At 31.1% G+C, this 24,576-nt stretch overlaps 1 protein-coding gene across 11 annotated transcripts in view; it reads right to left on the minus strand.

The window, feature by feature from the left end:
• LOC148601158 (anoctamin-7-like) overlaps positions 1-24,576 on the minus strand; it is a 69,980-nt gene that overhangs the window by 39,525 nt on the left and 5,879 nt on the right. For 4 of the 11 annotated variants that reach the window (XM_088556911.1, XM_088556910.1, XM_088556912.1 and 1 more), the window contains exons 2-4: positions 23,246-23,373; positions 4,989-5,082; positions 802-926 (exon numbers count right to left, since the gene is read on the minus strand). In XM_088556911.1, coding sequence (XP_088413037.1) covers positions 802-926; positions 4,989-5,082; positions 23,246-23,338 — 312 coding nt within the window. In that variant the 5' untranslated portion in view covers positions 23,339-23,373. Of the gene's footprint in view, positions 1-801; positions 927-4,988; positions 5,083-11,830; positions 11,986-23,245; positions 23,916-23,954; positions 23,974-24,576 lie in introns of those variants that run through there. The other 7 variants (XM_088556914.1, XM_088556919.1, XM_088556917.1 and 4 more) reach the window with 5 other exon arrangements.

A 24,576-nucleotide genomic window follows, 5' to 3' on the forward strand; every position in this document is an offset into this window, starting at 1 on the left:
CCACTTGAACATCATTACTTTGTAGTCAAGACAATTCAAATTTAATTTAGCATGTTAAAAAGGTACATGTATAAAATAATCAACTGCTCACAATGGAAGATACTGTTTCTCAAAATTTAAAATTTACATTACATTCAAAATATTGATAAAAATCAATCCATCCATAACTCTTCCAGCTGAAATTTGATTATCTTTTTTAGCTGATACTGACATTCAATTACAATAGTACAATAGACATTTTAAACAAATAACAAATATTGTTGGCACATGGAGGTTAATGGACTTCAATCATGTCTATAATAACATATTAATTCATCCCACAATTTTCACAGTATCCTCTACTTATACAGTTCATATAACGGTTAAAGACAATTAAACCAGGATTTTACAATAATCTAACATCAAGTTCTGTTTCAACCTACAATTTTGATAATAGTCGATAATTGGTACGCATACAAGTTTTTCCAATAAATGGATTAAATACTATTTTACTATTTTTTTTGTTTTGTTTTGTTTTTTTTTTTTTCAGACATATCCCAACACTGGCAAATATCGCATTTATAATTAAATCCATATTTTAGCAGAAGAATTTTTTTTTGTGTTCGCATTTATGAAAAAAAAAAATCAACCTAACAAAGAGTTGTAACCGTACCATACCATTCAACAAGTTCATGATGAAAAATTATACAGCAATAACTCAGTAGTCACTATAGTTCAGTTGTTATTTACTGCCATTAAATCTAAACTTTCATCCTAAAAGAAGAAACAAATAAATTTATAATTTCTAATCTTAATTAATACCTCTTCAATTTCTAACCCAATTTTGTGCAAATTTTTCATGAGCTTCTGCCGCCATTTCCCAATCTTGACCAGTTCACTATTACCACTCTTTGATTCCAACTGCTCTTCAAACACAAGTATAAAATCTGAAAAAAGGTTTGCATAAAGATAGTTTTCATACTTCATCATAGTGTGAAGATAATATCTCGATACAACATTCAGAAATATTTAACTATAAACCAAACTTTGCAATTCAATGTCACATAAAATCTGTAAACTACAAAATGTATTTGTTTTTATCTAAAAAAAACTGTCTCTAAATTAATAAAAATCTCTCTATATTAATTTGAAACAGAACAGTGCTAATTGATGTACAAAAATGTAACACGTCTCAAGGCTTTTCTTCAAATAGCCTACATTGCCTTTGGTGCCTTCTGAAAAAAAAAGGTAAGGCTTAATAATATGCATCTCCCCAAGTTCAACAAAATGTAAAGATGGTATTGAAAAATCTCTTGAGATAATAATAAAAATTGAGCTTCAATGAACAACAATGACACACTATTTCATTCATGAATACTGTGCGACCAATTCCAAGTTTCCAAAAAATGCAGTTCAGTAGTTTCATATGACAAGCTGCCTCTATTCTAATTGGCTTCAGAGGTATACTTCATAAAATTTTGAAGTTCCTAGGGGCATAACACCCATAAAATTCAACTTGGTGTAAACAACTACGGTACATATTTAATCCTAACTACCTACAGAGTTTCATGAAATTGGGTGCAGAAGATTTTGAAGAGTTGCATTTATAGACAGACAGAAAGACAGACAGACATGATAATAAATTTAGGGACATAATTTTCAAAAAGCAAAGTGCCTAAAAATTATACAGCTGCTAATTACAACTTCATATTGTCAATGAGAGAACAATGAATACATATTAATCTAAGCTAACAAAAACAATCTTCTTGAACAGTTGAAAATTATGCACTTCAAAAACTCAAAAATTACCAACCACGAATCAAACCTTGGACCAGTTTTCTAGCGTAAGAGCCTATTTTGCTTTAAATTCTCATACTATAGACCATAAGGCACATAAAATTGATTTCCTGTTGAATGAATAATGCACTAATGCACACAATTTGCAATTAATTTTTTCCCTAGTGTTTTAAAAATGAAAAAAGATGAATCATATGCAACTTTTTTTTATAAAATTTTTAAAATATGGATATTTGGGAGCATAGAAAATAATCTATCATTAATTTAAGGTGTGGATTACAAGTTATTTAATATAATTTTCTGAAAAGTTATTGAGAATATAGAGTGCAGCAAAATGCATTAAATATTTTCACCTGCCAATTTTTTAAAATAAATGCAGCAGAATGCATTAAATATTTTCACCTGACCAAAAAAAAACTTCATGAAAATCCTAAGAAAAAAAAATTGGGTTTTGTGATGCCTAACTTCATTTTAAATAAAAATCTGAGATAAAAATCATGGATTATCTGTACAACTAAGTTAATTGAGTAAAAATCAATAGTTTTAATTAAACTTCTGCACATTACACTGATGTTTCCTGGTAACCAGAAATATAACTAACCAGACTGTAGAGAGCTAAATCAGTTGTTTGTTTACCTTTACACAACTTCTTAGAGACGTCAGAATTTTATGCTATTACCTAAATTGTAACAGAATTTTTACACATCTATTTTTAAACAACTAACTTATTACAGATATATGCAGATTTTATACCATTTAGCAGTCTGTTACTAAGGGCAACAAACCTTATCTCAAAGAAAACCATTTTTTGAGTCTAAGGAAATTTTTTTATTATAAAAGTCAATGTTTAACAATTTGGATATCTATTTTCAACTCCCTTTTAAAAAGTGTGTTTACAAATATATGCCATCAATCTTTTGTAAATCCAATGAACAGAACACTAAATAACATGAAGTCGCACACATCGTGCTAGGTATACCCCTATTTGTCAGGAAGTTATATTCAGACAGCACCCAAAAGTGCTTACAATGTAAGTCCCAACTTAATGAAGCAACATAGAAAATTTAAAACTAATCCATTGGAAACACAGATATTTGTGAAGAAGATTCATATGCTGAAAAATGGCATCTAAGTCTAGTGAAACAAGTAATTGATATCAGACAACACCCAAAATTGCTAACAACATATATACCACATCTGTATGAAGACACATGCCAAGTTTGCAATTGATCCATATATTGGAAATTAAGAAAATTTCGAAGAAATTCAGATGACCCCACAACGGACAAGGTGATTTTAAAAATTATCCTCTATCAACAACATGCACAAAGTTTCAAATTCATCAATTTATTAATTAATTCAAGGAATATTTTAATCTATTAGAACATTTATATGGTTAGACCAATTGATAAAATAGAGGACTTCTTAATATACAAGAATTATTGCTAGCAAGCTCAAAAAGAGAACATTCCCCTCTTTTATTCATAAATATAAATCATGTTAATTTAGACATGAAGTGACCTAACTAGAAGTTGTGCTTACAAGATACCGGTATGTGGGTAAACAAACAGACAGACAAGGTGGTTCACTTAATTAAGTCCATAAAGACAGATACCGGTATGTGGGTAGACAAACAGACAGACGAGGTGGTTCGCTTAATTTAGTCCATAAAGACTAAACTCTTGCTTGCAATATTAATAAAAATAAATAAAAACATTTTAGCACAAGTTGTTCAGAAATAAAGAGTTACATATCAAGAGCCAAAGGTCCTATGTTAAAAGCATTGACATTTATCCACAAATGGTTAAGTAAAAAGTAATGAAAATTTAAAGCTAGTTTGTTATATAGTAGTGTTTCTGCTGTGTTTGAAATATATGAGATCATTTATTAACTCCTACATACGTCTGCTTATAATTCTCAGATGTATCATTTCAAGTAGTAAATGTCACTCTCAATCACAATAATATCTGTTTATAATATAAATTTTCATTTATACCAATCACTTTCTGTAATCTCTTGGAAATAAAAGGGATTTGGAGTAAATAAAGATATGTATTGAGGCAATCAAGCAATAACAGCAGACAGTCATGTCATGCTGTTTTTCTTAAGTTGAAGGAATATTGATAATTTACAAGTTATACTGATGCAAACCATGACAAATTCTGAGTTGGTAACATAATATGAACAATTTAATGTGGACAGTGATTCTGCTACCTATATCTTTATACTCCTTGTTTTTTTTTTTTTTTTGGCTATAATATAACCATCTCACTCAATGCTGCTACAGTAAAATGTCAGAATTTTATTGTTGGAAATACATCATCTAACATTCTGCATTAGAGACCACAGTGATTTGCAAATGTGCAAGCTTGACTGACATTTCAAATCACAATTTATGAATATCAAAACATGAATAAATGTGATAATTGTTGGTATTTAATGGAAAATATGGCATTTGCCTGCACGGTCTGTGCTTACAATCAACTAAGCAACTGCTACTATTATTAAAGACTTTTCAAGTACACTGCACTAAAACCAGCAACATATATCCATTATAAACTTACATATACAGAAATGGAACTATGCTTAATCAGCTTCCCTGATTCCTTGATTGCAAGAAGCCAATTATTTTTTTTTCACTTCAATTCCTAACCATGAGGAAATGCACTCAAAATTATATATCATTTGATTGATTATTTTTGTGACACAACAGAAATTCAAGTAAGTTTATTTAACATGATGAATTGCTATCAATAAGTAAAAAAAATGTACAATTCACCTAGCAGCATGTTGAAATAAGCTTTTCTTCTACATAATATTCAAAAGTGCAGGACCAGATGAGATTTTCTGTAAATGCCATATATCTATTCAATGAAAATGAGAGATGAAAACAATTCAATATTGCATATCCTCCAGGTGGATAAAATTTCTATGATTTTTCACAGGTACTACTTTATCTTGCGTGCTTTCCTCGATAGGCATAGGTGTTTTCTAATTCCTAAGTTGTTTCAGTTTTCCTGGACATCATGTCAAGGAAAACATGAACAACTTAGTCATTAGAAAACATGTTGGAACCCTTGGATGATGGCTAGGTCATGAGAACAAAATTGTCTCGACTCTTATGTTCCCATGCAAAGATCCTTCAATCCTCACTAACTACTGTTTAAAATATAAGTAATGTTACTTAAAAGTTTCATTTATGTTATTCATACCAATCCTTCTTCTGCCATCTTTAAAAAAACATGTCTCTTCAGACAATGATACAGGTTTGGAATTTAACGACAAGTCTATTCCTCCATCAGAGCTCTGAAAAGACAATAACAATGAAAGATTTTATTATAAAAATCAATTTTTTCTTAGTACTTCAATTTCAAAAACCATCATTTTTAACACATTATCAGCTAGGTGAAATCTTAATCTTTTAAGCCAACTCTACAATGTATACATGTATTGTATGGTACCATATCATAATATAAAACTGTAGTTGATAATAGAAAAATATTTCAAATTTTAGTGAAAGACTGACAAGATGTTGTACATCACATAGTGCTAAGAATTATAACCCCTACTCAAGCCTAATGGATGTGATTCTCACAAATAAACCAAAACTAAACAAGAAAACTGTGAATTTCAGCTCTGGTCTAAGTAATTTCCACAACTACATCGCATTTCAAGTAAACTGTAGCATTATTCAACATGAAACAAAAAACAAAGATATGCAGAAGCTTTTGAGATTTCAACAGTAATAATTTAACAAATGATATTGCAATTACAGATTTTGATGTGAAAATGTAAAATGATGCTTATCATAATTTTAGTTGTAAATTTACTGAAGTAACAGATTAACTGGCTCCTTTTAAAGAGAGATGTATCAGAAATAATCAAATACTTTATATGAATGTAGAACATCAGAAAACAGGGTAGATTATCCAGAACAGAGAAATTATGTAACAAAGGTTAAATGAAAATCCATGAATTAGTATTTTATTAGGGGACCAACCAAAGTCAAAGACCTCCGGCCCACTGTCAACCCATTTTTGTCTCACAAAGGCTGTAATGTATAGAAAGACACTATTTTGTTAGAAAATGATAATTTAATCACTGATCAAAAAAGGTCCCTGAAAATTTTAATAATCATGTAGCTAGAGATATTGGTGATCCAAGTGTTATTATTAACATTGAATATTCAAACACAGTTAAAATTGATGAAATCATGAAAAATAAAGAAATAAATGATTTATGTTTTCAAAATGTGGATGAAGATTTTGTTTCAAGGCAGATAAAGAGTATAAGCATTAACAAAAGCTGTAGATAATATATCATCATTTTTACTCAAATATGCATCATCTGCAATTGTTTAAACTTTAACCAAACTTATAAATATGTATTTGTCATCTTCTGTTTTTCCAGATAACCTAAAGACCGCCAAGATATGCCTAATGCATAAGAAAAACAGTTCTACACCTGTTAGCATTTAGTCTACAGTTTCAAAATTATTTAAACACGCTAATTGGAACATTTTGATAAAATTTTTAGTCCTTTCTCATAGCAGCTCTCAGGGCAGACTTTGGCTGTCAATCTACTTTGTTGAGAGTGGTAGAAGACTGGAAAGAGGCATTCGATAGTAACAAGTATGTGAGGGCTATTCTCATGGATCTATATAAAGCTTTTGATTGTCTCCCCTATGACTTGTTGATGTTGAATCTCCAGCATTATGGAGCCAAAGACAGCTCTCACAGACTCTTGACAAGTTATTTGAGTGACAGAAAAAAAAATGCTTTAAACTTGGACAAAATGTCAAGTGCTTTTAGAATTTGATAAAAGGTGTTCCTCAGGGATCTATTCTGGGCCCTGTAATGTTTAATATTTTTCTCTACGACATCTTTAGATTTGCTAATAAATCTACTTTGTATAATTATGTATAATTATGCAAAAGACAATACAGTCTCCTATGCAGATAATGATTCAATTAATTCAAAGACTGCATGTACTTGAAAATTACAGCAAAACCCTTATTCAGTGGTATCATATCAATGAAATGAAAGGTTAACAGGTATGGAATAAGTTATCACGCAAAAGCAATGAACCAAATATATATAAGCATTCCCTGCAATAGAAGATGAGAAAACTGTTAAGAAACAGTCTTCATGGTTAAGCAGTAGTCCAAGGCCAAAGGCTTGTCAAAATGGAGGTGGGCCTGTAAAATTAACTACTACAGGCCAATAATCACGATATAAAAATTTCTGAAAAATGTATTTCGGGCCTGTGAACTGGAAAGTCAGTTGTCAAGACTGTGGAAATTTCAAATATGCATCACCGAAATAATTACTAAATAGTGCAGTAAGCAGGAAGTAGATAAGCTACAAACCTGGAAAAGGGAGTTGTGGAACAAGTCATCATCAAAAGCAATACATTTAATATCTAAGTATTCCCAATCAAATTGAAGCTGAGAAATCAGGTCTGAAAATTTCCATTATATGCATTTATATTAAATTTCTTGTATATTACAACAATGCTGTTGAGGTATTATTGTTCATGGTGTACCAATTTTCATGCTTTTTTTTTCGAAAATTTAGTAAACCATGAAAATTGGTTCCTAACGAATAGGAAATTTTTAATATATTAGTAAGATGGAGTTGTCAAATCAACCAATTCAAGAATCTATGAACTAACATTTTTCCCTTAACCACAAAAATTGGTATCCAGGAATAAAAGTACTTTCACACCCTATCAAGGATGTTTTCGGAGGTATGTTTGCTTAAAATCAGGATTCGTTTTAATTGATAAAGAAAAATTTACACTTATCAACAATAACTCAGTATGTTATGTGCTTCATGGTAAAACAAGTTATGATTCTGACTTCAATATAACAAGAATGGATATAGTGAATATGTCAAAGAGTCAACAACTGGAATGATAGGCCACCCATGGGTCCTCAATGAATGACCAGAAAAACCCTCACACCACAGGGCAGGCTGAAGCTGGCCCTTCAACTATATTATACACAGGTACAGCAAAACAGTGTTGTACTTTAATCTATATTCAGGTAATTAAACCTTCATAGCAAATGTAAATTCACTTCTAATCAATATTTATAGTCAATGGAAAATGTTCTAAAGAATAACCTACTGCTCCTTAATTTACAGAAAGTAGATGTTTCTTCTTTCTTCAACTCTTAATCAGACCCTCCCTCTTACAGAAAAGTTTGAAGATGTATAAATATCTAGACAAATGGAAAAAAATCAATAAGCTGGTACCAGCTAAGTATTTTAAGGTAGAACAATCGATAACTAATTAATATAATTTCGTCTTTGTTCTAGTCAGGATTTGATGCATCATATAATTTCTCCTTTATAAGAGATAGTTATAATGTATTAAAGGTTAGTATTAACTAGAAATACAATCTCTCAATATGAATCACCACATTTAAATAAGTCAAATGAAATAAAAAACCTTATATTTGATGACCCCCCCTCTGGAGTCTGGAGGTTAAAACCCTTAAGCTAAGTTACTTAACTACGGAGTCCTTCCACAATACATTTAATTAAATTTTGCATGCATGGCAAAATCAATGCCAAACCTCCCCAAACAATTTCATCAAAATCTCTTGAGTGGTTAAGGAGGAATTGCACTTATAACATTTAAAATATAAAAACTTTAATAAGATGCAAGGGTACAAAAAAGTGATGATACACGGTCCAGGACCCTAAATTTCTGACCTTGTACCTTTAAAATTTCATTTGAAAGCTAGGGTTCTAGACTTTTAACTCTTTAATTGACACTTTAATATGGACTTTTGGTTTTCCTAAAGTGGACCTCTGATTTAAAACTTGCAGAAGTCCAGGACCATCCACTTTAGAAAAGTAAATTTGAGGACTCACTAACACTTCTGAAATTTCCATTATTTTACATACTAAAAAAGTATTTTTTAAAGTTTCACTGTGAAATCCCAGGACAAATGACATCTTAAAGTTGCTTACTATTGCGAAGCTTGGAAAATCATTAAGCTAATGGTACTATGTTCATAGAAAAATGCACAATATTCACTTAAATTAATACTACTTAAAATCCACATTTTGACCTTTTCTGCTAACTGGCAGCATGGAGGCAAATTACTCACACAAGTAAAAAATATTCATACAAGTAAATTACAAATATGATTTTAAAGTACACATCCTCTTCTGTATTTTGAATACTTTTGATCAGCATACATATAAATTATTCACTTACAATGTACAGATCTTTGAAAAATCCCTTGAGCAGGTAAATGGGAGTCGTACTGAATAAAATTTGGACAGACATGAAAACAGAGACAGATATACAGGGTGATTGTTATATATCTGCCCAAACTTTGTTTGCTGTATATTTGAAAAGTTTGCTAATGTCATAGTCTCTTCAAGCTATATAGAATTATGACACCATACCAGAAGACTGGACAAAAGGTTTGATTGTTAAACTACCTACGAAAGGAAATCTTCAACTCTGCAATAACCGGCCAGGTATCACCCTGTTGTCAACACCCAGCAGTCTTCTGAAAAGACCTTTTTATAATTGAAAAAGAAATCGACAAGAAACTAAGAGAAAATCATGCAGGATTCAGATGTATAGATCAAATCCTTACTCTAAGAAACATCAATGAACAGGACGTGGACTCAGGAATCCAAGTCAACATTGGAAAAACAACAATTGATTATGTTGATGAGTATACATAACTAGGAAGCTTAATCAGCACAGACAACACTGCTCAAAAGGATATCTTAGACAGACTTGGAAGGTACTAACTTCTTTTTTTATCTTGCATCCAATCTGAAAGTCAGACATATTTTTCCACAACAAAGATCAAGCTATTCAACAGCAATGTAAAATATGTGCTTTTATATAGAGCCAAATCCTGGAGAACACTACAAAGAGACTTGAAAAAATTTGAAAGCTCCTACCATGAATGTCTACCAAAAATCTGCAAAATCTTTTGTCAGTTGTGGCAGAGCTGAAAAGTGGAGGGCTCACATGTAGAGAGGCACATAAGCGAGCAAAAGACATACATAAGTGGAGAGAAACTATTGCAGATTTAGGTAGTATTATACAGTTGGGTAATTTCTGAATATTTGGTCTCATTTTGTTGAAATAAAGCTGTTTTGAGGCAGTCCACACCGACATATCAAGTGTTTTGTCATGAAAAAGTGCATATTTTTTAAATCCTTGGTGTGTGGAGGTTCAAGTCATTTATAAGTAATTTAGTGATTATTGTTATAAAATCCAGTAGCCATGGTAACATACTGAAAAAAATGCATGCATGGAGTAGTTGGAAAAAGGGTAAAAATAATAAGACCTTTTTTGATTCATTCTCTCACAATTTTAGTTCCAAAAGTTCGTGCGAAATAAGGTATTTTGAAAATCAGCCATCTGATGCTGAGGAGAGAACCTAATACAGCAGGAGACTGAAATGGTCCGGATACCATTCTTCCTATAAATTACACCTGTTTACCATTACATATATTACATCTGTCTATGTATAAATGCTTAACTACATTTAAACAATATATCCAATAAATTTCAACTTTTAATTATAAGTTTTACAAAATTTGACCGGTGTAACTTGGTGTGCGAAACAGTGCGCCTTAATGCAAGTGTAAAGTGCACCCTTATGTCTCAACTGAGACAAAGAGGAATAAAAAAAGTTGCTAATATTATCTTCACTGACAATTAAGTTATGTCTGTTTATACTTAAAAAATCACTGGCCATAAATGTGACAAACAATTGGATAGACTTAGGGTAAAACAGTAAACCCTCTCCATTGGAGCATACATATATACTGAATATTACATGTAAAAATCTGTATAACATTTGGTATCAACCCAAGACTCCTAAATCACCCCTAGGGCCACCAGCCCTCGGGGTGATACAGGTCGAGGGCTGATACCAAATGTGACTACAGTTAATTGTTGATGTTCATTATATCATACATTTAAACAATACTTCAAGTTTGGTCCGTGAAGTAGTGTGATAATGTAATATAGGTTTAGGGGTGTGATATGCAATAGAGATCAAGGGATGTGATATAGGGTATGTGATAAAGATTAAACGATATAGAACTTAAACAATATCTTATAATCTATACACAAAAAATGTATATTTTAATCTACATATATGATAAAAGAAAATATTTAGAAAGAATTTGGAAGAGCTGAAGAAGTATCACATTCAAATTAATCTTCAATAGTGTAAACAGTACCCCCTTCTTCTGTGGTATGTAAGCACAATTTTCCATCACATAACAGCAATGCATATGATAAAATGACAATGGCCCTATTTGATAAGACTGCAGTTGATTTTTTTTCTGCTTGAGCTGTTAATTTTGCAATTATGAAACTAAACATAATGAAGTGAATTTTAAAATTAAATACCATGTATAATTTCCATGAAATTGATTATGAAATGCTGATCATTTTTGTCTATTAAATATAGATCATAACCAACAGATTCAAAAGTAACTTGTAATGTTTGCCATTTCAGAACAGACTATACATACCAGTGATCAAAATAGAGGGAAAATACTTGCTAAATGCAAGTTGAATTCTATCAGTCATATAGGTAAAGTCTAGAAATAACTCATAAAACTTAAATTTGGCGAGCGTGAAAATTTTCAGTATTTGCTAAATTCAGCTAGTGTAAAAAATTCTGAAATGCAATCCCTGTGTGCTTCAACAGACTTTAGGACTGCACTTTTTCATGAGCTGTAGCACTATCTGTAGCTGTAGCAGCAGCTGCCTTTGTGTCAAGTATACCCCAACTCCTACAGGAAACTGATATCACACAGCAATAAAAAAATTGCTTACAATGTATGCCACATATATATCAAGCCACATATCAAATTCATTGATCAATTAGGAGTCAAGATAAATGCAACAAAATTTGAACAGACGGATAGAATAACAAATGGCAAGATTCAAATATACCATCTACTCTATAAGTGGGTGTATTCTTTGTTATGTAAAAGAATTTGGCTGAATTATTTAAGGGTATTTTTATACTGCACTTTAGGATCCAGCTTACCAGTAGTTTCTTGTTCATCCTTGTATTAGCAGTTCAGAACCACAGCATCCCATTACAATTCAGTTAATTATTAAAACATGCATAACTTTTTAAATCCAAATACACAGAAAACTTATCAACATGGTGTAATTCACAACTCATGAAGTATGTGGAAATTGTTTTCTATTATCCCAATAGAAATCTATTTAAACTGACTGGTTCATCCAACCATGTCAAGATTTATCAAACACCTATAGATAGTTAACTAGACAATACAGTATTCCAACAATAGCCAACTTTTCTTTTTAAATTCTAACCTTCTTGTTATGTTAAGGCCCTTTCAAATAAGTACACCATGATAGTATAGTAGTGGATGCTCTTTAGACAAATAAATTTAAATATCTTCATTATACAGGGTATTTGTTCGTTACAATATTGGTGTAAATATTTTTGTATCTCATTATCTTTTAAAATCAAGCCCTACAGACCAAACAGTCATGCTTAAAGTTTTGAGGTCCAAAACCAATATCAATTGCTATATACCCAATCTTCAAAATAATGAGAACATTATCATGGGTGGATCCAGGATTTCAAGTATGGGTGGGGGGGAGTCGTAAATAGAATTAAAGGCAGACTAAAATAGAACAAAAAAATTTGGGGTGGGGGATATAATTTGTGAAAAAAAATGTTCATTAATTAAGCATTTATAAGTAAATCTAAAGATCATCAATATTTTAACTTTTAACGGATAAAGTAACACACCATATATTGGCAGACCATTTGAAAGTTTAATTAAAATTAGACCTTGCTTTTTAAAAAAAAATTTCTATTCGCAATGAAAATTTGAGGGGCTAATTTTAATTAGACTGACCATTTGGTTGAACATACTAAATAATATTTATCATAATATTACACTCCTTCGAACATTCATTTTTGCATTATAGCCTTCGTGCATTGTTTATCATGTGTTTACATATCGTCCGAGTTTGTTTACAGGCATGATAGAAGTATTTGTGTAAACACATGCTAGGAGCGTTGTTTAAAAACACATACAAGCATTAATTGAAACGCACGATAAAAGTGTTCATTAAATTTTGTACATTCATTATTTCTTTTATTTAAATGTTTTTTTTTGGGGTTTTTTTTTTGTATATATATTTTGCTATTATTAGTTATTGTATTTTCATTAGTTCTATTTTTTGTTTTTCCTTATTATTATTTTTCATCGTTCGTCTATCATGGGTTTAAACACACGCTATAAGCATTTGTCCAGCGTGTGTTAAATGCACACTAATTTGTTAAGGTATCGTGGGTGCGGAGGGTACTAGTTAAAAATTCAATTACTGGTAAGTTTTTTTTATAAGTTTAGAATAAGACTATAGAAAAGTGATAAAACAAAGTTCAAACAAAATACAAAACCAATGCTGCAAACTTAGTCTTGTTGACTGATTATGGTTACATATCTAATACATTGAAGTTTGGTAAGTTTGGGTCTAATAATGTAGTGGATACTTTTAGCCGTGTAAATATGTATGTGTTGTGTATAAATTCAATGTACACGAAAATGCAAGTTGTAATCTGTACAATTTTTTCTTTACATGTTCCAACTAGTACAACCTTACTCATGAAATTGGTTACAACTTGTACATACATCTAGACATTTTAAGTATCAAAATATATCAAGTACAGAGCAGAAATCTGTGAAATTGATTTGATTAACAAACACAAAAAAATATACTGTGATGGTACTTTAAATCATGAATACTAATTTTAATGGATAAGAGAAGAAACACAAGTTTGCGAATTCGTGATTTTAAGATACAGTAAACACACCAATGGAAATCTCCTTTTCGTTGGGAACCAAATTTTTCGTGGTCAGGACTACCCATGAAAACCACAAAATTGGTACCCAACAAACAATAGTACTTTCACAGTAAATTTATGAAAAATCATAAATATTCACAAAATATCAATAATGTCTGTTCTACTTATTACTACAAGTTATGGATGTTAACTAAGGTACTTGAAATTACTTAGTACTTTATTCCTATGACATTTACACCTCCCGGTCTTACAACTGCCACTGTTACAAAACAATAGAAAAACTCTTAACCACCACTCACAGACATCATATTCACTCAAACTACACTCAACATTACAAACATCAACAACATTCAAATTCACACCTTCTGTAACTATGATCTGTGTCCTACTCATGTACCCCTTTATCTGTCCTATTCTTGTTCCTACTTTGTAACTTCCATGTTCATTCACATTCACTACAACACCTCCATTGTTTCTCTGATCAGCTGGTCCTTTGTCAACTGATGAAATTGGGATGATTATGTCATCATCAGCATTTAACACAAGTTTTCTTTGTTACTTAAGTGAGCATATCAGCTTTCTTTTGGTACAGCTGAAATATCGGTAACAGACCTACTCTGGGTATTTTCACCCAAACAAAGCTTTATATGGAATGATAGAACCTGAATGAATTGCCATCATTCAGACCAAGTTGTTGTGTTATCTTCCTTCGTCCATGTGGCTAACATTTCTTTCACATCTATGTTTGCCCTTTCAATTGGCCCATTTCTCTGAGGATGTTGTGGTTGCCCATGGGCAATAAGAATTAAGATTAGGCAAAAGTGATTTCAACTCTAGATGTCCTCTGTATACTCTCAGCACAATTCAGTTTTAACATTTTTTAGTGTTAATTTGTTTATCATTTAAGTACCATTCTGTGTAAGAATCAGACAATGGGTGGCATATCATATTTCTCAATTTGGTCCTTTTTGCCTCAAATACATTCAACACATCTAGAAATCAGCGGAACAGCTATTTAAGTTTATCCTGACGCATCAGTGATGTATATATTTTTTGACTGCTTATATAAGGAAAAAGTTCGGGAAAATTTTCCTGCCATTTTTCCACAGTGCATTTCAACTAAATATGTCCCATCAATATCTTAAAAAGGCAGACTTTTCAAACATTTTGACAGTAATTTCTTGAGGTTATGAGGTATAAATATTTGGATTATGCAATAAAATGTTCTTCATGTGCCACACCTTATACACATTTTGCCTGATTCTTAGACAGAGAAGTACTTAATTAGTTATTCTTACATATCTATCAAAAGTATTAGTTAAGAATATGTTAAGAAATAACTTTCAATTGGAGGTAAAACTTTAGAAATAAAATAAAAGGATTTGTACCAGAGTTACAACCAATTTCATGCTACAGGTTACAAGTTCAAGTTACAACCTGTACAGAAATAATTTACAGGTTGCAATTTGTATTTTTGTGTCATACAAGTCACAACGTGCACAATAAATTTGTACCTGTTGCAACGTGTATGAAATGGCAACTTGTGCACAACATATATGATAACTGTAACATTCTGAACATTGATCATTTCTCATTTACATAACATGTCATGTAATTTCAAACTAACTTCAACAGTTATTTATTTTCTCTTGTATTTCCTACTCTGATTACTTGAGTATAAAAAATTAATAGGAAAATTATCGTACCATTAGGGGAATTAACCTCGACCAATTACTGAAAGTTGTAGATATGTTATACTTCATAAACACTTAATCAATATATAAAGTTAACATTCTACTACTGAATCATAGATTTATTCAATTACAAGAGAATCTGAAGGTGTCCATTTTACAATCTGATTTAAGGCATCAAATAGGGCATCTATCTATAGGGGTTTGTGGTAATTCAGGTCAAAGGGCTATTTGCATATTTAGAAACTGGTAAAATAAGGAAGTGCCTGAAAGTAGACAGTACAAAATTCTTAATAAAAAAAAATGACAAAACACACTGTTAATATTCTTTTTGACAGATAGAACACAAAATTTGAACCCTATACCCAGCTATTTGATGGAATCATCAAAAATGGTTGAAAGAAATTATGATGTACCAGGTACTTTAAAAATTAATCAAAAGAAACCATCCTTAGACAAACACAAAAAGCCAAGAAATAAATTGAGAGTAAAGACTTATACTTTTTTGGACATCAATGCAAATGTGGCACTAAACCAATAAATCTTTTCAAACTATAGTACGTATCCAGAGTCTTCTAAATTCTTAATTTAACTAAGTTATGTTGATAACCACACACCAAACAAATAACAAGTGCAGACCTGTGTCACTGTTCAATGTTTAACATTTTTTTCCATTACAGGAGATGCACATAAATATTTCAATTAACATATCAAATGTCTAAATGATGATGGTTCAATATGTTCCCTGAAACATTACAGAAGGACCAAGTAAGGTGGCCAATAGTCCTGCTTTATCCATTGGTGATGCTTTTACACACACTAAAATATAAGACATGGTGGACAAGGTATCCAGTCATCAAACTTAAGACACAGTTTGTTACAGATGGACAAACTGACAGACAGACAAATACTGACTACTATAGGGAGCCAATAAGTACCAGGGCACTCAAGTTTAAAATTCCACAATGCTTCTCAGCTGAGTCCATTAACTGCTCTATTGAAAACGTTACTGCATACAAAATAATTATAAGCTAAGACAAACTTAAAAAATAGCGCATTAGTGGAACATTATGTAATACCCTTCAAAGTAATGGTGAAAAGTAAACAATCACAAAATGTTCAAAATGGCTCAAATCAAAAACTACATTTGGGATTTTGTTGAAAATTAAACTTACAACTGTGCAAAGTTTAAAATAAATATTCATTGATCCATTCTAAACAGGGAGACATACAGATGGTCACACAACTTCTCACCATTTGGTTTGATGGGGTATAACAATCTGTAAGCCCAAAATTTTGAAGCAGTACATAAAATATTTTGACAGAAAGAAAAGTATTTAACCCTCCTTTCCTTTACTTTGATTTCTTGTTTCAGTTTTATTTCTTTGCAGTATGTAATATATATTATGACCTTCAGTAAATAGGTGTCTGCACTTTCCATGCTTTAGAAATAAACAAACTGCAAAAAAAAAACTCTACAGTAACAGAATGTAGCATTAACAAAGCTCAAACCCATTACAACATATTTCCAACATGTCCACAATTACCAATGGAATGCAGATTATAAAGTCAATAAACATGAAAAAATTTACACAGTTCAACAAGCCAGGGCCAATACTGTAACAATTTACTATTGACACAAGTAATAAATTTATCTCCTTACCACTGACAATGGGACATCTGCTGCAATGACAAATACATCAAGTTTTGACCAGAAATCAATTCAAGTCTAGTAAATACAGGGTAGTTGGATGTATCTTTTGTGTTTTAATTGAAACATTTTGTAATAAGTCCCTGAGCTTTAGGCTATATTACTATAAGACTGTAAGAAAATTATTTTATACATATACTGGTAGCAAGAGTTACATTTGACAAATCAGGAATTCAAGTAGATTTGACTCTTTAGACAAAAATAATTTAGGTGAAATCTGTAAAAAATGTAGTGAAAGAAACATTTAAAGTGAAAGGCCCTGTTGGTAAAAGCCAGTAAATCATAAAAGTTATATGATTGAACTGGTCATCAACATTTAACATACAAGAAAAACACTATCAAGGCTTCATCATAAAGCAGCAAGTCTGCAAGTTAAAACTAATTTTCAAGATTCACTAAAACAATGAGTGATCAAAAAGGAATCAACTTGAACATCCTTAAATCAAATTATCTCCCTTTGCAAACATCCAACTTTTCCTTATCTTATTTGCTTCAGGAACACTGTTACACATGTCTAAATATGAAACCTGACCTTTATACAGTAAAACATGTTGAAACCAAACCTTGAACAACATCATAAACCTTTATCAACTTAACATCTTCTAAAGCTTCTTACAACTTAACCAAAGAAATCCTTGAGTCCAAGTAGGGTTGTGCTAAGATAGATTTCACTGTACAAATTCATGAGGATAGTGAGTGAGTAGCCCTTACCATACATACAAACCCAATATAAAGCATCCAATGATATTTGTTTCTGCTTTATTCACATCTACATATGATGCCTAAACTACATATGAAATTGGCAGAAATTACATCAAAATCCATAAAATGGATTTTCCATTCCTTTGTACTTGTATTATGAAAATTATCAGCGCAATGACTACAGCTTAACTATAACTATCTTTGATCATACATTGCACGGAGAAGACCTTTAGGAGAGCACTACAATTCAAACATTTAAATTACAATGTAATAATCACATTACATGGCATTACCATATCTCCTGTCATATTATCCAGTACAATGTGGGCGATGATACCACGGAAACCTATTGACAGCTGAATAACAATGGAAACAAGTTCTGTGAATTCAACAATCACAGAGTTACTAGTATTACTCTACTTCCATGCATTGTAATTTGAAAGAATTTCATTTCTAGAACTTCAAAATCAGAACATTAAATTAATTAACAGACTGGTGGCATTCTGATAGATACAGGAAATAAACTATTCAGAAATATTAGTTGAACTGGAAAAATACTCTCAGCAAACTCACTGAATACTTCCCACTTAATGTTGAGATCAATGTTAAATGAACATCTTTTATTAGGATTATCTCCCCTTGGCAAAGATGATATTCCTTCATGCACATCTATCTATGATGCACAATCTTTTATAAAATCTAATTAAATCTCTTCAGCAGTTTATGGGATATTGTGCTTACAAGTTTTTTGAAAGTAAAACCTTTAAAGCTGGTTCATCTCATTTTCAGTCCCTCTGACTATAACATTCCTGACTGCAAATCAATATGATGCCCAATCTTCCTATAAAATTTCATCAAAATCTCTTACACACCTTAGGAGGAGTTGCACTTGTAAAAGATGTGGACAGATAAAAATGGATAGACAGATGGATGGAAACACAACGGCCTATAATTAGTTTGCTGATGAAAAGTCTCAACATTTAATACAGGTTATCGGAAATTGCATGAAATATCTTGGGAAACACACTGGGGACAAGATTTTTTTTCAAAAACATATGTACATTTTTAATTGTACATTGTAATTTCAAATGATTGTCTGGACTAAAAAGAAAAATATCATGAACTCTTACACCTCTGTGTTTTTTGTATTGTTAAACTTCAAATTTCTATTCATCAAAAGATACACACCAACAGAATTATAAAGTGTATCAGTTTCAAATTTTCAATGTTGATGATTTAATTCATTTTTTTTTAATATGAGAGTTCAAAATCTAAGTATAATACATTTCTATTGCAAAACATATGAAAAATTATTTCAATAGCAGTAAAAATTCAGCTTCAATACACTTCATTTTTTGTTCAATTTAAGCAGGAGGGGATACACTTCATGTTCATTCAACCTTGAATTCAACTTATAATCCTCACTAGTAAATGGCCAAAAAGTATTGCAAATCTCAACATTCTGGTTAGTACTCTTCTGTGGGGAAATTTATGAGAGGATTTTCCCCAACTTCACAGTTATTACTACCACAGCCATAAAAAAACCAACCCAATGATCAATATAATACAAGATAATAGCCTTAATTTTACACTTCAGTCCTCAATCAACACAAGTGATCTTTTTTTCTTGTAGAACAATTTCCTAACGTGACAGTAAGCTGTTAATTACTTAACAACCTTAATTCTGATAAATCAATAAAAAGCTAAAAAAAAAAAAAAAAAAAACAACAAAAAGAAAAACATTTTAAAACTGTACTGGATTTTTCCACAAATCTAAAACATTGACATATAGTAAAATCACTAGATTCAAATACTGGTAGCTAAATTTTCAATCACCAAATAGTTTTTTTAAGCTTTATGAGGGTAAGTCAATGAAACAAGTACTGTATATTGTATAAGTATTAATTTTCACAGTGTACTAACTTTTGCTTGTTTCGCGATGAACACAAAAGGCACGGAACATGGTACCCCCAAAATTGATTTTTAACGCTATATGAGGCTTATAATTTTTTTAATCTGCGAAAATTAGCAACCACCAAAATTAATACATTTACAGTATTCAATAACATCTGCTTAAAGTACTTGATATAGAAAAACAAGAAATCTGTGAGTGATGGCTTGTAAGTGATCCTCCGATTTCAATCACAATATAAGGAAAATTCATGTTTTTTCGGCAAACAAGTAGATGTCACATGAGTACAAAAATGCATCTCATGATGCAACATCCCTGTAGGTAGCTTAGTACAGTACATCAGCAACCTGTGATAAATATGACAAAAATTGTGTATAAGGAAAACAAAACATCCAATGGTATTCTGTGAGAAAACTTTCCACCAAAGCAAAATTAATATCAAATTTAATCCAGGGATATTTTATAATAGTTAAATGTTTTCCATGGCTATTAAATTGTTTCCATATAAACTCAACCTTACGATGATTGAACATAAAAGTGTCTGGAAGGGTTCTCTTTAGGGGTACTTTAAAAAAAGTGGGGCTTGGTTTGTTTTGGGGAATTATGAGTTCACAGTCTTAATGACTTGGATAGTTTTTGATATGATGTGATATCAAGAATGCTTTTAGATATTATTTTCATCCAGGATGTTTTTAGATATTAATAAGTATTCTGATTATATTTCATGGGATGTTTTACACATAGTTTTTCATCGAGGATATTATTTGCCTGATGAATATTATCCATTTTATCAAAAGTATGAAGTCTGTTCACTCTTCATGTGTGAATTATATTCAGGATATAATTTAATAGTATGAAATAATATCCTGTGTTCAATTATGAATTCTGTTCACTCTATGTGAACTATTTTCTAGATATAATTTAATACTGTAATATGAAATAATATCCTAGCTGTGTACAATTAGGAATATCTCTAGCTTTTCCATGAATAAACTATAGTAAATATCATGATTCAAGTGGTGTAGACAACTTAGTAGGTGTGGAAATTTTCTCATAGTAAAATGATATCCTCCAGAAAAAAAATAACGTGAAATAATATCCACAGGATACGATTTCAGCGGGATAGTATTATGTCTTACACATGTAAAGTGCACCAGGATTCAGTACACCCATATAAGCTTTGTACATATAATATCAACAGCTTGAGATTTAAAGAAGCTGCAAATTTTGTTACAAAAATGTGTTACTAAGAGAATGACAGACACAGCCACAGGTAAAACATTATACCCCTTCTCCTACAGAGCATGGGTATATTATAAAATGTTTTCCAAAAGTTTTCAGAATAAATGAGCAGCACAAACAATGGCTCATTTGAACAGCTCATTGTTGTCAACAACCCTTTAAGCTGGAAATTACAACTTGAAATTCAAGGGCACTTATAATTTGGAATATGTTGGATTTAGAAAATAAATTCTAAAAAACTTTTAGGAGGTTTGTAATTTTTCCTTCTTTTGTTAACTAACAATCCTAACACCTTGGCCAAGCCAGCATTTTAAAAATCATTTGCTACCCATTTTCTAAATTCCAAAATAATTCCGAAGTAAAACAATATCTTGATCTGAACATTTTTCAGGATGAAAAAAAAATAATATAAAACACAAAAAATTAATATCAACAAAGATCAATCAATTACACATACCATGATGGAGACATTAGGACAACAAAAATCAAGGAAAGTTAATTATGGTGAACACAAAAGCAAATCTCATTTATTTCTTTATAAATAAGGAGACCTAATCCTATGAGGGTTAACAATTAACCAGAAACAAGAATTTCAATGGCAATGATTCACTACATCTTTTCATTGGTTTGAAGAAATTTCTTCAGAAAGCAGAAATTACTACCATATATATGCAGTGTATATGTGCATGTAATCTGAAAGTGTATTTTGTACTTTAAATCACAATTACTTTTTCCATGCCATGAAATTTTTTATCATTTTAGCCATTTCTACAACAACAACAAAAATACAAACAAAACAATAACAGTTATTTGTTCTGTAAAGGCTCCTTTAGTCCTGTTTACCATATATGTCAGATTTAAGTTAATGTAACTTAATAAACTGAATGTCACATAAAGGCTGAAAATTATGATTCCATAATCACTGTTACTGATTACCTTAATCAGTATATGGAAGCTACATCTCTCATGTCTAACACATACTGGCAGTCATGTCAGATTTGACTTTACCTTCTGTCTTTGTTTAAACAATTAGTACACAAAGAAAATTTTACAGGCTTTAAGTATCCAAATTGAAAAAAAAAAACAAAAACAGAAATGGCCAAGTTGTCATTAAGTTGGCAAACCTGAAATCGCATCCCATAATATGGGACTCCATACTGAAATTGTTTACTAAATACTAGTGGCTGTGATTTATGCTTTGGTGAGAATAATGTCAGAAAAATATTTTTCTAACTCTCCCACTCACCTGCCAGACATTCACCATTATACAAGCCAAAAATCAGTGATGTGTAAAAGCTTTGAAATAGCAACTACAGACGTCTGCCCTAGAGTAGGAGATTGGCATCTAGATCTGATGACATATCATAAAGTGTTAAAAATTTTACAAACACAAAAGGAACCGGGCAAAGATCAGACAATAACCAACTGTAAAACAACTCATTTACTCATAATTACAGTATTCAGCTACTTTTATCAGAGTAATATCAAACCTTTATAGTATGGATGTAATGGAAATCACCACTTTTGTTATTAGATGAGAACATCCTGATAGAAATTTGTATCATATTTACTAATAAGCATAAAGCTCATTGACTGCATTTGTTCCATTATCCCCTATGGAGTAGCTGGTTCTCAAAATATATAAACAAGTTTAGGATCAGGGACACCTATAGATACTTTGTAAATTTAATAAACTCCTTCATTCAATAAATGATTAATACTACATACAGCAAAATGCAATTCATACACTAATATTGCTGACAGAATTAAGGATTTTTTTTGTCCATTCCTTGAAGAATTTTTCAAAATTATCTGGATCACTAAATTTTCTATGATTTCATGGATAATTTTATAAAATACAATGTCACTAGTAGCAAAAATCAAAGAAAATTAATGGCAAACAATTTTGAATTAACTGGCACAACCCAATTTCACTAGACCTTTATTTTAATAGTGACTTAAAGGTACAAAATGTTTTAGAAGTAAGCACAATTTTTCATGAACTTCCATATTGAGAAGAAGATTTAAAGATTCAAACCCAAATTTTCCTTCAATATGGTATAGTGTTCTTTAAGTGACTGACATCACTCAGTGTATCTTTCAGTGTGACCAAACCTTCAAGTCTGTTGATCAAAACAACTACTCTAGCCTCCCTAGTCTTCATTTCTATGTGATCTACAGCCCCAAAACATAATATTATGGAGAATTTTTAGACAGAAATTATAGGCCTGTAATAAGTGGATTTTTTTAGGCTCAACAGCATTTTGAAAATCCTAAGGCTTTTTAAACTAGAGTTTTATTGTGAAAACTATTCCCTAACCTGATTGACCTCCAATATTACAATTAAAACTTACCAGCTGATCTTCATCAATTATATTATGTTTTTCTAAAGTTCCGTAGTCATCAAACTGGTAGGAGCTACCATTTAATCCTCTTCTTTCACTCATCTCTACCTGTATTAACTATTCAGAGTATTCCATTCCTGAATTAAACATGAAAACACTGTCAAAATTAGTGTTACTGGGTTATTGATGTTGACAGAATTTCTAGATAGAGATAATCCTCTGAATCCTTTTTTATCTTATATTTCTCTCTCCAGAATCATAAACACTAGAAATTAAGCAGTCCTAACTAAGCAGTGAATTCAATGATCAGATTTTAGTGCGGGATTAGAAATTTAATTACAAAACTGTCATCCCCAGAATTGGTACTTGAATAATGAGTATCTAACACTGCACAAAACAAAGTGTCACTTCCAAAGACATGAAAAAAATATTTCCATTTTCTCTAGAAATATCATTTGATCTATAAACAAATCCTGTTACTATCACCGTCTAGACATTTCTAGATCCATTAAAAAAGTTCTGATGACACTATTATATATTGGAATATAATGCATTTGTCAATTATACACTAGGTACATGTATAATTTACAATTTAAAACATGATGAAATTAATGTCTCTGTTAGTTGAAGAGACAAACAAGAAAATAAACATCGTAACAGTACGACCTGAGCCAAATCAATAGTTCCGGTGAATGGAAGTATATCCCTGCTGACTTACTCAACTTCCTTTATATAGTTATAGTGTGAGATGAGGGTTATCAATTATTTATCATTGTTTTCTGATGTTTCAGCTGGAGTACAATACATTTGGATACTGATGGCAATATCAATAAACCTACCTATAGTTACATAGTGGTTCAATACCTGTTTTAAACCAATTACATCATGATCTGGTTTTAAAGCTCGCTCAATATTGTCACGACGATCAACAATTAGTCTTAATTACATAAATATATGTATGAAATGAACAGTTAGTAATGCCAAAAAATAAACTCTTTAGATTACTTAACTTCACCTTTTGGCTGCATGAAGGACATATTGTATTTAATGTCAACAGACAATTGCCTAAATAATACAAATTCAATTCATTTTCTGTATGAAAAGGTTTGTTTTAAAATATCATATCCGGGTTATTTTTTGCTGATGTAAATCACAAGGAAATGCACACAATATAAACAATGTTTTCAATATTTTGACCACGAAATGGACGTATTGTTCCCCTCAAAGTTGATTCCCATCAGTGATTCAATTCAAAAACTAAGAACCATAGTGCAAAACTTTCACTGTCTGATCACAGTATATTTATTATCTACTACCTGATAAATGTATCATGACTGAAT

The sequence above is a fragment of the Perna viridis genome, chromosome 12 (genome assembly GCF_037379345.1).
Source record: "Perna viridis isolate PV_CMFRI_1.1 ecotype Kerala chromosome 12, ASM3737934v1, whole genome shotgun sequence".
NCBI classification, from domain to species: domain Eukaryota; kingdom Metazoa; phylum Mollusca; class Bivalvia; order Mytilida; family Mytilidae; genus Perna; species Perna viridis.